Source organism: Physeter macrocephalus, chromosome 13, assembly GCF_002837175.3.
Source record: "Physeter macrocephalus isolate SW-GA chromosome 13, ASM283717v5, whole genome shotgun sequence".
Classification (NCBI taxonomy): Eukaryota; Metazoa; Chordata; class Mammalia; order Artiodactyla; family Physeteridae; genus Physeter; species Physeter macrocephalus.
In genome coordinates, this window is record NC_041226.1 from 20,071,247 (window position 1) to 20,085,054 (window position 13,808).

The window sequence follows — 13,808 nt, forward strand, 5'->3', positions numbered from 1 at the left end:
CAGCCGCTCCGCGGCACGTGGGATCTTCCCTGACCGGGGCACGAACCCGTGTCCCCTGCATCGGCAGGTGGACTCTCAACCACTGCGCCACCAGGAAAGCCCACCAGCTTTCATTATTGAATGAGCTAACTTACCAAAATGAATCTCTCTCTATGTATATTCATATCCTATTGGTTCTGTTTCTCTGGAGAATCCTAATACAATATGTATATTTATTTATATATCTATATCTATATATTGAAAACCATGAGTTTACACTAATACTTAATTCCAATTGAGAGGAAATTCTTTCTTGCTATGCTTTAAGTTCCTTCTTTGATAGAGAGAAACCTGGCTCCCACTGTTCTTAATATAGTCACTTATTTGCTCAATTTCCTCTTAGAACAAGTTTTTGAGAGATGGTAGAATATATTTTGTTAATTTTCCAACAGGCAGAAGTGAAGTGTCTTGAGGATAGAGTCACTTCTCTTTCTAATTCTCACAAGGGACTGTACAGACTTGGGGTGGTGCTGGTTCTGCCTCAAGGGAGATGTTCTAGGAGAGCAGCTGGGAAGCTGCCAGGGCTGCCAGGGGCACAGCACATGTCACTGGGGGTTTTAAAAGCTAAGTCATGAAAACTGGCAATATTGATTACAGCTTATATTTGCCTAAAATTTAAGGAGCTTTCACATACTTATATTAGTTGTTCCTAACTACATTTACCTTACATACTTTGTAACTTATATGGCAAAGAGTACTTTGCAGATGTGATTAAACTAGGATTCTGAGATGAGGAGATCATTCTGGATTATGGCTGGCCCTAAATGTACATGTATCCTTATAAGAGCAAAGCAGAAGGAAATTTGATACAGATAGAAGAGAAGGAGGCAGAGGTTGAAGTAACGTGGCTACAGGCTAAGAAGTGCCAGTATCCACCAGAAGCTGGAAAAGTCAAGGAACAGATCTTCCCCTAAATCTGCCAGATGGAGCGTGTCCCTGCTGACACCTCCATTTGGCCCAATGATAAGGATTTTGGACTTCTGGTTTCAGAACTGAGGATAAATTTCTGTTGTTTTAAAGCCACCAAGTTTGTGGCAGTTTGTTACAGCAGCTATTGGAAATGAATACACCCGCATTTACAAATGTAGAACCTGAAACTCAGAGAGTAAACAGCTTGTTTAAGACCATACTGCTAGCAGGTGGCCGAACTGGAATTCAAATCCAGGTCTATTGACTTTAAATCCAATGCTCATCCATGGTGGCTGCCTCCTCCCTTACTGAGCCCCTTCCCTCAGTGAGACAGAGAGGATCATAGAAAGAGCAAGACAGAAGTGGTTGTCATCTTTGGGTGCTTATTAGAAACATTAGGGGAACTTTTACAAAATACCACTCTAGGACCCACCCTGGACAACTGAATTAGACTCTTTGGTGGCGGGGCCCAAGTAAAGGTATTTTTAAAAGCTCTCCACGTGATGCTAGGGGGCAGCCAAGCTTGAGAACCAGCGGTGCAGTGATTCCAAGTTCATTCCATATATTCATATTTATGAAAATATTTGTATATTTTTTCTACATTTGAATTTGAATTCTATTATTAACTGTTATTGCATCAAGTGCCAGAAACTTAACCTTTGTTAAATTAGGATCTATCTCTCTCCCTCCTCTTTAGATCCAGGAGATACATGCAGGACAGTTCAGCAGGGAACATCTAGTCCTTGGCATATACTTAACTATGCTGGCATATATTGATACACCCTCTTCTTGTATGCTCTGGGTCATTTCTCCTTACAGGTCTATCCTTTCTTGTTCTGGCCTGCTGGCTCTCCATGCTTGTCGACATAACTCTCAAGGGTTCAGAAAGCCCTTGTAGACTTTCCCAAATCCTGAGAATATTATTCAGCTCCATCTTCAGGGGTGCACCAGCCTGCCAGAGGTTTCCACCCCTGTGCCATCCCTGTACTCAAGGGATTTTGAATCTCCCTCCAGTGCTCCTTGTTTTAGATTCCTGAATCTCTTTGGGGGTGGAATTGCCTTTTGTCCTGGAGACAATGGCTTTGGCAAGTACACAGCAAGGGGACCTTCCTCAAGGAACCACCAGAGAGTGTCTTGCTTCCCTTCTACTCTCCTGCCCATTGTCTCGAGGGGCAAGGTAATTCCAATTCTATTTCTGAGGCATAAACTTTCCTTGAGTCTTACTGGACTTTGGCTTAAAGTTCAGTCTCTTGCAATTCAAAGCTCTTGAACTTGCAATTCAAAACCTGTCCTCTGCTGGTCTGCACTATCATTTTTTTCTTTAGGTGATGAATACTTTGATCTAAATGGTGTGAAAGGTAAAGGATTAAACAAGAAGATTTGAATCTCAGTTGTTATCTCAAATTCTCATCCTGCCACCCAGAATTGGGTTCAAATATTGTGAATTTTTGTTGAATTACTGCAACAGCCAAGTAAAAGCTGTGACACTGGGCAAGTTACTTACTGTTTCTGAGCCTCAGTTTTCCTTTATGTAAAATGCAGGATTTGTTGTGAGGATTAATATGCAAATGTATGTTTCTCTCTCTTTTGCCACTGCCATTCAAGGGTGGGCTAGATGAGATTTCTCCTTCTACCATTTCTGAGGCTTCAAGAGAACTAAGAGAAATCTTGTGTAAACATCCAGCTGTCACATGTTGTGTTACTGATCTTCCTTCACCCCCAAACTTTAGTTCAAGAGACTGTATATATCTGGTTAGTTTCTTTCTCTTGCAGAGGTTGGATGTGTAAAATGGAGTAAGATGAAAACCAGAGAATTCTGAAAATGTCTCACGGCAAAATAAAGGATAGGGGAAAAAAAGAAAAAAGAAAGAAAATGGATGTAAGAATCTGGCACTAAAAACTAAGTGTTCAGTAGATGGCTATTATTCATCTGAGCCCTCAGAAGTTTGGGGTAACCAGATATGTTGCAAGCTGTTTCTTACAGCACTCTGTAATTCTATTAATTCGATAGTTAACAGTAGGACAGTTTAGCTAAGGCTTTGCTCTGGGCATTGAAATGTAGAGGGTGTAAACCTTTAATGTTTTTAAAAAACTGTGAAAAATTGAATTTAAAAATTAAAATTAAATTTCCCTCAGGAAATTTCTTTTGCCTTTTTCCTGCATACCATCCTACCATTAATCACCTTGTAAAAGGAAGAGATAGACAAAGTGGGAGACTAAAGGTTAAGGATAGGAATGCCATTGTACCTGAAGAATAATTCTTCCTTTCCGCTCTTCCTCAAGGATTCTCCCTCCTACCTCTCCCAACTTAAAAAAAAAAAAAGCAAACCAAGACCTCAGCGTCTATTTTCCTTAATCACATTCTCCTATCCTTTACTGCTCATTACTAGTTTCTAAGATCCTTGTAGATAAGGACTGCACAAGTTTTTGCTGTGCAAAAAGTAGTTTCTTGATAAAATGATTTCATTTTTTACGGCTCGTTGTGTAGTGGTGAAGCACTTAGCAGGTATGACGCCCATCATCATTTTACCTACCTATCTAGAGGTACAGAGCTCTGAGCACAGCCAAGAAATGCTGTGGGACGAGTTTTTTCCCACCTCCTTGCCTACGCTTCCAAAGGAGCTGGGGCCCGTGGGACCTGCATGTGCTATTTCTCACTCCTCCTATTCCCTACTTCTGCTGTTGCTGTTCTTGTTTTTGAGCTAGTATTGCAGAGGGCATGGCAGTGGAGATGTTTTCTTTAATGAATCACCTATGACCGACTTGAAGCTTATGAAGCAAAGTTAACCCAGTCAGGATCCTAGCCGGGCTATAGCATTACATCTTATTTTAGTACGCTGACGTATTCTGGGTTTACCCCCGTGACCTTTAAATAACTGGCCTTGGACTCAGACGGTTGGTGGTACTTGGTAGCTCAACTACTGTGTCTACTGTCAATTAAAAAGAGCTGGCTTGAAAATAAGTATAAGCTCTATTCGTATCTGATGGGATAGCTGTTCCTAACAGAAACCGGTAGGTCTCAATGCTGGGTTTTGGGACATTATCCAGATTTTATTTGATTGGTTAGATTGGGCAGTAGAAAGGTGGAGCAAGAGACATCTGAACTGCTAATGTCTGTTTCCCCTCTTCCTGTTTCTAACTGCACAAAATATCAATTAGTGATGAAAGGAGCCTTGAGGTCAGTCCCCGCATGAGTGTCAATGAAACAATAAAGTCTTTAGGAAAGTCCTACCTTTAAGAACTTAAGAGATCTGGGTGGGGGGGAAGGGGGGATGCAAAAACCTCCTTTCCATTCCCTAATTCAATAGACTGCTTGTTTTAGATTCACTTTTTCTTTGCACAGTGCTGTTCTGTGGATCGGGTCACTGTGCATCAGAGGTAGGTGCCAGAGCCTGGCTAATGTCTGTCAGCAATGCCCACTTACTCTTAGGTTAAGACCTTGCCCACAGAAATCGCTTTGACACGTTTCAAAGCTCGCTGTTCTGAGCAGAATGGGCACCCAGTCATTTGTCCAGTGGTCAACTCTTTGGTGGGGCACATGTCATCTCAGGGTTTTCCATGCACAATGTGTGCATGTGATTCACCTGCAGAACTCTAAGAAATACAGATGCCCTGACTCCACTCCTTAGATGGGTTCTGGTGAAAGTATTTTTTAAAAAAGCTTCCCAGGTGATTCTGATACATCCTCTGGGTTGGTAATGTGGATAGTGAACGTTGCCCCCCATTCCACTTACCCAAGGATCAAGCCATCATCAGCCACCGGGAGCCCCAGACACACACACCTCCTCTCCTGGGTGTGCCCCGAGGGGAATTCAGGATGGAGAAAAACAGGAAGCATTCTGTGCTCTGGATACTGGCCCTAGTTAGTTAAGATGCATTTCTGAGGAATAATTTCAATGAACCCAGATCCTTGCATCTGCCCATACCTAGAAAGGCACTAAAATCATTAACTTGAGACGTCTGCTCTTTGTGATTAGCAGTGATCCTTTTATGTTCGACTACATGTTTTTTTTTTTCCCCACCAAAAAGCTCCTGTACAACCTGGTTCCTCCCTGACCTTTTTGGAGCAGTTCCTCAGAGCTATCTGAGAGGCTGTCTCCCGGCAACAGTTCTCAGAAACCAGTGGCTAAGCATCTTCACTTAGAGGGCAGAACCGCTCTGTTTTACTCACTGCTGTATCCCAAAGCTCAACTGCAGTGTTTGGCACAAAACAGACATGCAGTTCTTATTTTCTGAATGAACCCCATCTTAAAGAGATGAGGCACCTGAGGCTCAGAGAACTTAAGATCACACAGGTGGTGGCGCTGGTCGTCTATTACATTTCGCTAGGAAAACTTCAGGTTGCTGAGCGATGGCCGAAGGTCGTATATTTAGGCTGCGGTGAACAGTTACAAAGGTCAAAGTTTGCTCTACGCCCGCCGAGCCCAGCTTCTCAGGAGCAATTCCTGCTTTGCTTGCCCGGAGCGAGCCGCCGCAGCAGTTAACCCGAGGCTCCGCCCCATGGGCGGGGCCAGGGGCGGTCCGCGTGTCGGGAGCCGCTGCGTCGCCAGCCGCCTACAGGTTCTGCGCCTGCGCGCGGCGCCCAGGAGCCTGGGTCGGACTCAGAAATGGCGGCCTCCATGTTCTACAGCCGGTTGCTGGCTACCGCCACCCTTAGGAGCCACCGGCCCCGGACGGCGCTGCGGGCCGCTGCCCAGGTATTGCGGCCCAGCCTGCCCTCGCTTTGAGGGTCGGCAGGAGAAAGGGCGAGGTGGGGGACTGGCTCCTGTGGGCGAGGTGTGAGGGGATCCGGGGCCCGGCTCGGGGTCACTCCGCAGTCGGTGACATTGGGTAACAGGGGGTGCCCCGCCGGGCCGGCGGGCGGCTTGCCCGGGAGTGCTGCCCGCCAGGACTGCGAGCGGGCTCTTGTTTGCGCTTTTCTGCTCCAGGCTTAAGTCTGCGAGGAGCTCCAGCATTCTGGCGAGGGCTGCTCACCCAGTTACTGAGGGGGCGGCGGGGAGCCAGGGTGGGCTGCGTGTGGAGAGGTGGCGGCCAGACGCTTTCTCCTGCTGCTCCGGCGTCCGGCGCGGTGGGCCGAGGTTTCCGCGGCCTCTCTTTGGGGAGGGGGAAAATGCCCTTCAGATGTACTTTTGTGTCTCTTGGAAACTGTCACACGTAGGAGTGGCTTCACAGAACCAGTCGTGCTTGCTGACTGGCCTTTTCTGGGACGAGGCCGGGAAGTTTCCCATCTCCCCCAAGTAGTGGTGTACTGTTCTGTTTAATAGCGGTAATGACATGATGTTTACCAGCTTACCAACTCTGTCAGGGGTTGTTTGCAGCAAAGTAAGCGTTTATTTGCAGCGCGCCAAGCAAGGGAGTGTGAGACAAGTCACAAATCCACTACAACTTGGTCTTTGAGTTAGGAGCTGTTTTTAAAGGGGAAGAACAAGGAAGCTGGGATTAATCATTGGCTTGTGTTATTTCTGTGACATTTCTTAATTCTAGTTTCAGAGGGTCAGGTTGTCTCCTGTTTATGGTTCTCTGGCCAAATGGTCCATGGCTTGGGGGCCTATTAGCTCATCTTGCCCTGGAGAAACAACCTGAGTTTGTACTTTAATGATGGTATATGCAATAGCAATTTTAGTGCATTAATGATGTTATCAACACAGCAATTTTAATCATCTGACTCTGGTTGATTAGTGTTCAGTTAGCACAGGATTGAAGTTGGAGGGACAAGAAAGGGAATAAGCTTTTGGGTAGAGAGATTAATCATAAGTTCAGTAAGGGAACTTGGTTGTAGGAGGGCTCAGTTGGAGCATTTATGGTAGGCCAGGAACTGTGCCAAGCGTTTTACATGTAATCTCTCAGTAGGTTTTTCAGCAACATTGTAAGTCAGTCATTAATTTCCAAATCGCTGATGGAGAAACCTTGGCTAAGAGAACGAGTAATTTGGTCTAGGTCACCAAGCAGGTGAGGTCATAGCTGAGGCTTAATTCCAGAAGTGTCTGGCTCCAAAACCTGTGTGCTTGAATCTGCTCTACGGTTTTTCCTAGAGCATAGGAATTAAACAATTCTTTCCCACACTGACACTGATAAACTTGTGGAAGGGCGTGATTAGCTTCCTAAGTCAATTCCAGAATTTTAGGTTGTGTTCTGAAGTAACCTCAGACATGCCATAAATGAATTGATTTAGACTATTTTTTTTTTCTTTTTAAAGCTATTCATACTTTCAACCTAGTGAATTCTGTGAGTTTGCTTCCTAATAGGAGAAGTGATTCTTTTTTGGCCTTGAACTTCCCTCTTATGGGTCTTAAAGGGGGCTGTCTAGTTTTTAGAAAATGAGACTTTGGTGAACAAATATGTTTCCATTCTAAACACTGTTTTTATACTTTTGGAAATTCCTTTAAGTCTTTATCTCTCCATATAGAGATGCCTAATATATTGTCTTAAACACCTTCTCTTCCACCCTCACATTAAGAAATATAGCTTTAGAGTTTGGAATCACCTTAGTCTAACCCCTTGCTTTTTGTTTTTAATTTAATTTTTATTTTATATTGGAGTATAGTTAACTTACAGTGTTGTGTTAGTTTCAGGTGTACAGCTAAGTGATTCAGTTATACATATATCCATTCTTTTTCAAACTCTCTTCCCATACGAGTTATTACAGAATATTAAGTAGAGTTCCCTGTGCTATACAGTAGGTCCTTATTGATTATTTTATATATAGTAGTGTGTATATGTCGATCCCAATCTCCTAATTTATCGCTTTACCCCCCGCCCCAGCGTTTCCCCTTTGGTAACGGTAAGTTTGTTTTCTGTGTCTGTGAGTCTGTTTCTGTTTTGTAAATAAGTTCATTTGTATCAATTTTTTTTTTTTAGATTCCGCATGTAAGTGATATGATATGGTATTTGTCTCTCTCTGTCTGACTGACTTCACTTAGTATGATAATCTTTAGGTCCATCCATGTTGCTGCAAATGGCATTATTTCATTCTTTTTTATGGCTGAGTAGTATTTCATTGTATATGTGTACCACATCTTCTTTATCCATTCGTCTTTTGATGGACATTTAGGTTGCTTCCACGTCTTGGCTATTGTATATGGTGCTGCAGTGAAAGTTGGGTCTAACCTCTTGCTTTTGTACATGGGGACATAGAGGTGCAGGGCCTAAGGAATCTTATTAAGGTCACCCACTGAGTTTAGCAAATTCTCTTAAACATTTTGTTTAGTTCTCTGACCCTTTTCTAGTTTCTCTGTATCTTTTGTCCAGTGTATATTTGGTAAAAATAGTTCAGGTTAAATAATTTAAGGTATCTTCTTGTTTGTTGTGAATCATACTCCCCAGTAACTACATTTTTCTACTTTTGACTAAGTATTATTTAAACTAGGTATGTGATTGGATAGGTGGTGGGGTAGGAATTTGGCCAGGAATTTGTGGCCTTTTGGCAGTAGGAATCTTCTAAGTGATAATATCAGGAAAGAAAAATACTTAAATGTGGGAATCTTTGTGATTATGCAGCGATTTGTATTACCAGCATAATTCACAGCTGATGATATTTCAAGTTACAACTTCTAGTGGTGCAAGGAAAGGATTATCAAAATATTTCAGGTATTTTAAAGTTGTATAAAAGCTATCGGCAATACCTTTTGAGTACTACTCATTCTTTGTAAATAAAGATATTTGAAAATAGATATAGATATTTGAAAGAAACCATAAAAATATACTTAGAGTTTTGCATCATGGATTTATCCTCAGCCTTTTTTGGAAATATTTCAAACTGATAGGTATGTTCCAGCCAGTACATTGAACACCCATATTGCCTTCACCTACATTTAACTTTACGCCACATTTGCTTTATCTTTAAAAAAATTATATGATATGCAGTTATATAATTTATACACATATGTATGTATGTATAAATTATATTCATTTATTTTTGCTGAACCATTTGAGAGTAATTTGCAGGTATCATGGCACTTCTTTTCACCCTTAGATGTTTCAGTGTATGTCTCTTAAGAATAAGGACATTCTCCTAAATAACCACAATATAGTTATCATACTTAGGAAATTTAAAATTGCTGAAATACTTATATCTAGTGTGTAAGTCAGATTCATATTTCCCCAGTTGTCCCCGAAGTGTCCTCTATAAATGTTAGATTTTTTTTTTTTTAAACTAGGATCAGGCCTCTATGGTATTTTTTTCTGGTCTGTCCAGCTAATTAGGTGCCACCTAGTGACTGTGATTGCTCTTATATGTGTTGCAGCTGTTTATTTATACCTCTGTGAACTCTGTGGTTGGCCTCATCCTTTATGTGTTCCTGTTACAGTGTCTGGTATATAGGCATTCAAAAATGTTTCAGTGTATGACTATTTTCGCCAAGCTTATGCTAGGTACTCCCCTTTTCCCCCTTATTTTTATTGTTTTGAGGTATAGTTTATGTACAGCAAAGTGCATAATTTATGTACAACTTCAGTGGATAGCTAGATTAATTTTTATGTATGTGTCCATCTGTGTAGCCACCATTCAGATCAAGATATACATACAGTGCTTTTAGCCCTCAGAAGGCACTCTCTTTACCAATACTCACCAACAGAATGTAACCACTTATTCTGACTTCCATCACTGTATGTTAATTCTGACTGGGTCCGAACTGTATAAAAAGAAATCATATAAGTATGTATTCTTGTGTCTGTCTTCTTTCCCTTAAAATTATATTTGTGAGATTAATCCATTGTTTTGTGAGCAGTAGGTTTTTTCTTTTTTGCTCTGTAGTATTCTATTATATTAATATACTTCAGTTTACCCATTCTTCTATTGATGGGCAATTGAGTCATTTCCATTTTTTTGTCTATTATGAATAAGCCTTTTATGAGCATTCTTATATATGCCTTTTGGTAGACTAAGCACTCATTTCTGTTGAGTATATACCCAGGAATGGGATTTTGCAAGGTAGAGGTATACTGAAGTTTGGGAAGTTGTTGGTTTTTAATATTAAAGTGAAACTAAATCAGGGAATTGAGCTACCCAAGAGAAATGTTATCCAGGATTTTAACTTACCAGATGAATCAGAAATAGCTTGCTAGTCTATGTGATTGATTTGTTAGACTAGTGGTTCTCAAACTGTAGAGTGCTTAAGAATCAGCTGAATAACTTTTTACAAGTGCAGATTTCTTGTGGCCCAGTCCAGAGGCTCTGATTTTGTAGATGAAAGGGGGACCCTGGAATCTGCATTTTTAGAGGCATTCCCAGGTAATTTTGATGCAAACTTTTCTCTTTTAAGAATCAGACTGTTTTGTATAAGATTTCTTTCAATTCAGTTCTTATGATACTGTTTCGTATGTACGATGTTTCAGTATTCTGTAGTCTGTGTGGAGATAATGGGAATGTATGGGTGGATAACACTTTTAAATGTGTGATTTCAGTGCAGTTTTCCAAGGCTTTCATAGCACTTAATTTGTTCTGCATATTGCCATATAAAGTTGATAGGATTGAGGAGTTTGAAAAAAGGGAGGGAGGTGTTTCTGTGTGTTGTTAATGATGGGCTAAGACTAGGCTCTAACTTAGTGGGGCTTTGGGACCGTAGATGCTAGAGATCTTTCTGATTGCATCCTTCCTTCAATAGTTCTCATTGTTGTGGCCTTGCCACCGGTGGCTGACAGCTCTCATACTCCTTTGTCCTTCAGCAGTGACTTAGTCAGCTGGTAGAGGGACATCTCATTTCTGTTTCCTACTTATTTCTTTTTGAAAAAATAATTCTTACTCAGCTCTACTGAGGGATATTTTAGTGGAGAAAACTCCTCCAGCTGTATGAAATAGCACTTCTTATTTTTTATTTTCTATCTCCTTACTACTGTTTGATGTATTTTGTTTATAGTCTGTGCCTCCCCCTACCACCGACACACAAATACACACTAGATTGTAAGCTTTAGGTGCAAGGGTTTTGTTGGGTTCACCTAACTATTTCCAGTGTCTAGGTGCTCAGTAAGTTTTTGAATGAATGAATGTTCTACGTAGATTGAAAAAGGGAAGTTTGTAGGGCATTTCTTTCTTGGAAGCTTTCGCAGTCCAGTTGTGAAGGACATACACCTGAACTGGGTTTGTAAAGGAATCATTAAGTTAAAGGAATCATTTAGAAAGAATGCATTAAAGATGATGTTGCAGATTGGTTCTCTGAGCTGTAATTTGCAGACTATTAGATGGAGAGTTTCATGGAGGAAGTTTACTAGAAAGTGATCTCTGGATCAACACCTGCAGGAGAGTGAAGGAAGGAGGACTGAATAGAGGGAGTCATAGAACTGTGGTGCAGTGCATTGGGGACCTCTACTCTTCCTATGGAAGGTCTGCAGCTAGGATGGTCCTGAATTGTCCCAAATTGGGGTGAGGTGCCAGGTCTTTACATCCTTCTCTTAACCCTCATTGGCCAGTCATTGGCTGCAGGCTGACAGTGGGAAAGGAGGTATGACTTAAGGCAGGGAGGCTCCAGTGAGGGGACTCAGCTGAGACCTGTCAGCTGCCAACACTCCCAGCAGCTGGGCTGTGAATGCCTTGGTCCCAAGGGAGGATCTGGGCAGCCCACCACAATGTGCACTACTGATGAAGTAGGGGTTTGAGCTTTGAATGCACGAAAGCTTAAAGGTACCAAATCATTCAGTTATCTCTAGTGTCAGGCAATTTGTTAGGTGCCGGAGGAATGGTGGAGAGAAGAAAGATGGGAAGGATTTTTGATTTGGTGGAAATAGGAGATTGGTTTTAGATCTGAGAAATTTGGCATTGAGGTAGAAATGCTCTGTAAATCATTAGAGGTATGGTAGTAAAGCTCAAATAAAAGATAAGGACTAGAGGTGATGAGGAAATAGTTAAAACTACAAGGGTAACATTTGATATTAGCTAGTAGATTAGCTCTTAGTTTTGTGTCATAATTTACTCTGAATATTATATTTTGATGTCTTAATATAACAATTTTGTTATAGTTTTGAAGAACAGAGTACTCTAAAGTATTTTGAGAAGGTGTTTTTAACAAGAATTTCTGCTAAATCACTCTGTATAAATATGTCCCCAATTTCTCTAGGTTCTGGGAAGTTCTGGATTATTTAACAACCATGGACTCCAAATACAGCAGCAACAGCAAAGGAATCTCTCACTACATGAATACATGAGTATGGAATTGTTGCAAGAAGCTGGCGTCTCCATTCCCAAAGGACACGTGGCTAAGTCACCAGATGAGGCTTATGCAATTGCCAAAAAATTAGGTACTAAATTAAGAAAAACTTATGCCATCTCGACTTGGGATCTTTGATAAGATATGAACTTTACTTTTGGTTTAATAACAACTTTTGGCTTTTATTTTATATTTAAAAAATAAGTTTTATTAATGTAAAAGAGAAGGTGGAACTTATGATTGTTGGCATCCTAAAATTATTATGATTATTCTGTGCTCCCATAGTGCTGATAACTTAAGAATCAAAGCTTCAGGAAGCTGAAGTCCTGTTTTTAGTTATAACTATGGGGAAGAAAATTCTGGCTGTGAAGATTCTTCAGGGAAATGGTGATGGAAAATCTTACCTGTTTATGCGATTGTAAAGAGAGGTCCAATATTTCTCCCGTCCTTTTTTTTGGACATGAAAAATAGAGAGCCAGAAGGGGGAAAAAAGAAGTTGAGCATTAGAATGTAAGCTCTATAAGAGCAGGGTTTCTTTGTCTTATCTTGTTCACTAATATATCCCAGTCTCTTAGAAGAGGGCCTGACACTTAGGTAATCAATGAATGTTAATATCGTTAAATGAATTAAATAGTTGCCTATGTTTATTAGTAGATTATTTTATTGATAACAGAAACCTTAATACATTTTGTTAGTTTGAATTTATATTAATCTTTTAATTAAAAAATAAATTTTGAGTTTGGAAAGTATGCTTCACTTTATATTTTTAAGGATTTAGTAAGAACATGATAATGAGTAATGTAATAGCTATACACTGCATTTTCTTAGTAGTATTTAAAATCCCACCAATTTTATGTAGATTACCATAATTAATCTCTTTCGTATGTACATTTGATTAATGTGGCTTTAAATGTGCTTTGGTGGAGACTTTGCTTTTATTAGTTTTTCAAGAAAGACTAAGAAATGGAACATTTCCACTTTAAAAAGTGGAACATATTAAACTTTAAAATTGTAAAAGTCTTCATCTCTATTCGTACTTATTTGTTCCTAGAATGGGTTTTTCTTTCAAAAGTGAGAGCATGTAGAAGATCAGAAAGTTGTCATATATTATATGATATGTTTTTGAATGAGGTAGCTTTGACTTCCTTGACTTGGAAGCATGATTTTTTTTAAACATCTTTATTGGAGTATAATTGCTTTACAATGTTGTGTTAGTTTCTGCTGTATAACAAAGTGAATCAGCTATATGTATACATATATCCCCATATCCCCTCCCTCTTGCGTCTCCCTCCCACCCCTCTAGGTGGTCACAAAGCACCGAGCTGTTCTCCCTGTGTGTGTGTGATGCAGCTGCTTCCCACTCGTTATCTGTTTTACATTTGGTAGTGTATATATGTCAAGGAAGCATGATTTTTAGTTTACAGTTTTGTTTATTGTTAATCAGAGAAAGAATTTTTTTTTTTTAAGGACTGATGGTTTTATTTATTTAATACAGAATCCCAGGAGTGAAACTGCTGGCTTGAAGGGCATATACATACTTACTTACTTACTTTATTTATTTAACATCTTTATTGGAGTATAATTGCTTTACAATGGTATGTTAGTTTCTGCTTTATAACAAAGTGAATCAGCTTTACATATACATATATTCCCATATCTCCTCCCTCTTGTATCTCCCTCCCATTCTCCCTATCCCACCCCTGTAGGTGGTCACAAAGCACC

At 40.4% G+C, this 13,808-nt stretch overlaps 1 protein-coding gene across 1 annotated transcript in view; it reads left to right on the top strand.

The window, feature by feature from the left end:
- Positions 1-5,508: 5,508 nt before the first annotated feature.
- The window catches only part of SUCLA2 (succinate-CoA ligase ADP-forming subunit beta), a 49,474-nt gene continuing 41,174 nt past the window's right edge, over positions 5,509-13,808 (top strand). The window contains exons 1-2 of the mRNA XM_007103392.4: positions 5,509-5,645; positions 11,997-12,177. Of these exons, the coding sequence (XP_007103454.1) occupies positions 5,556-5,645; positions 11,997-12,177 (271 nt within the window). The 5' untranslated portion in view covers positions 5,509-5,555. The remainder of the gene's footprint in view (positions 5,646-11,996; positions 12,178-13,808) is intronic.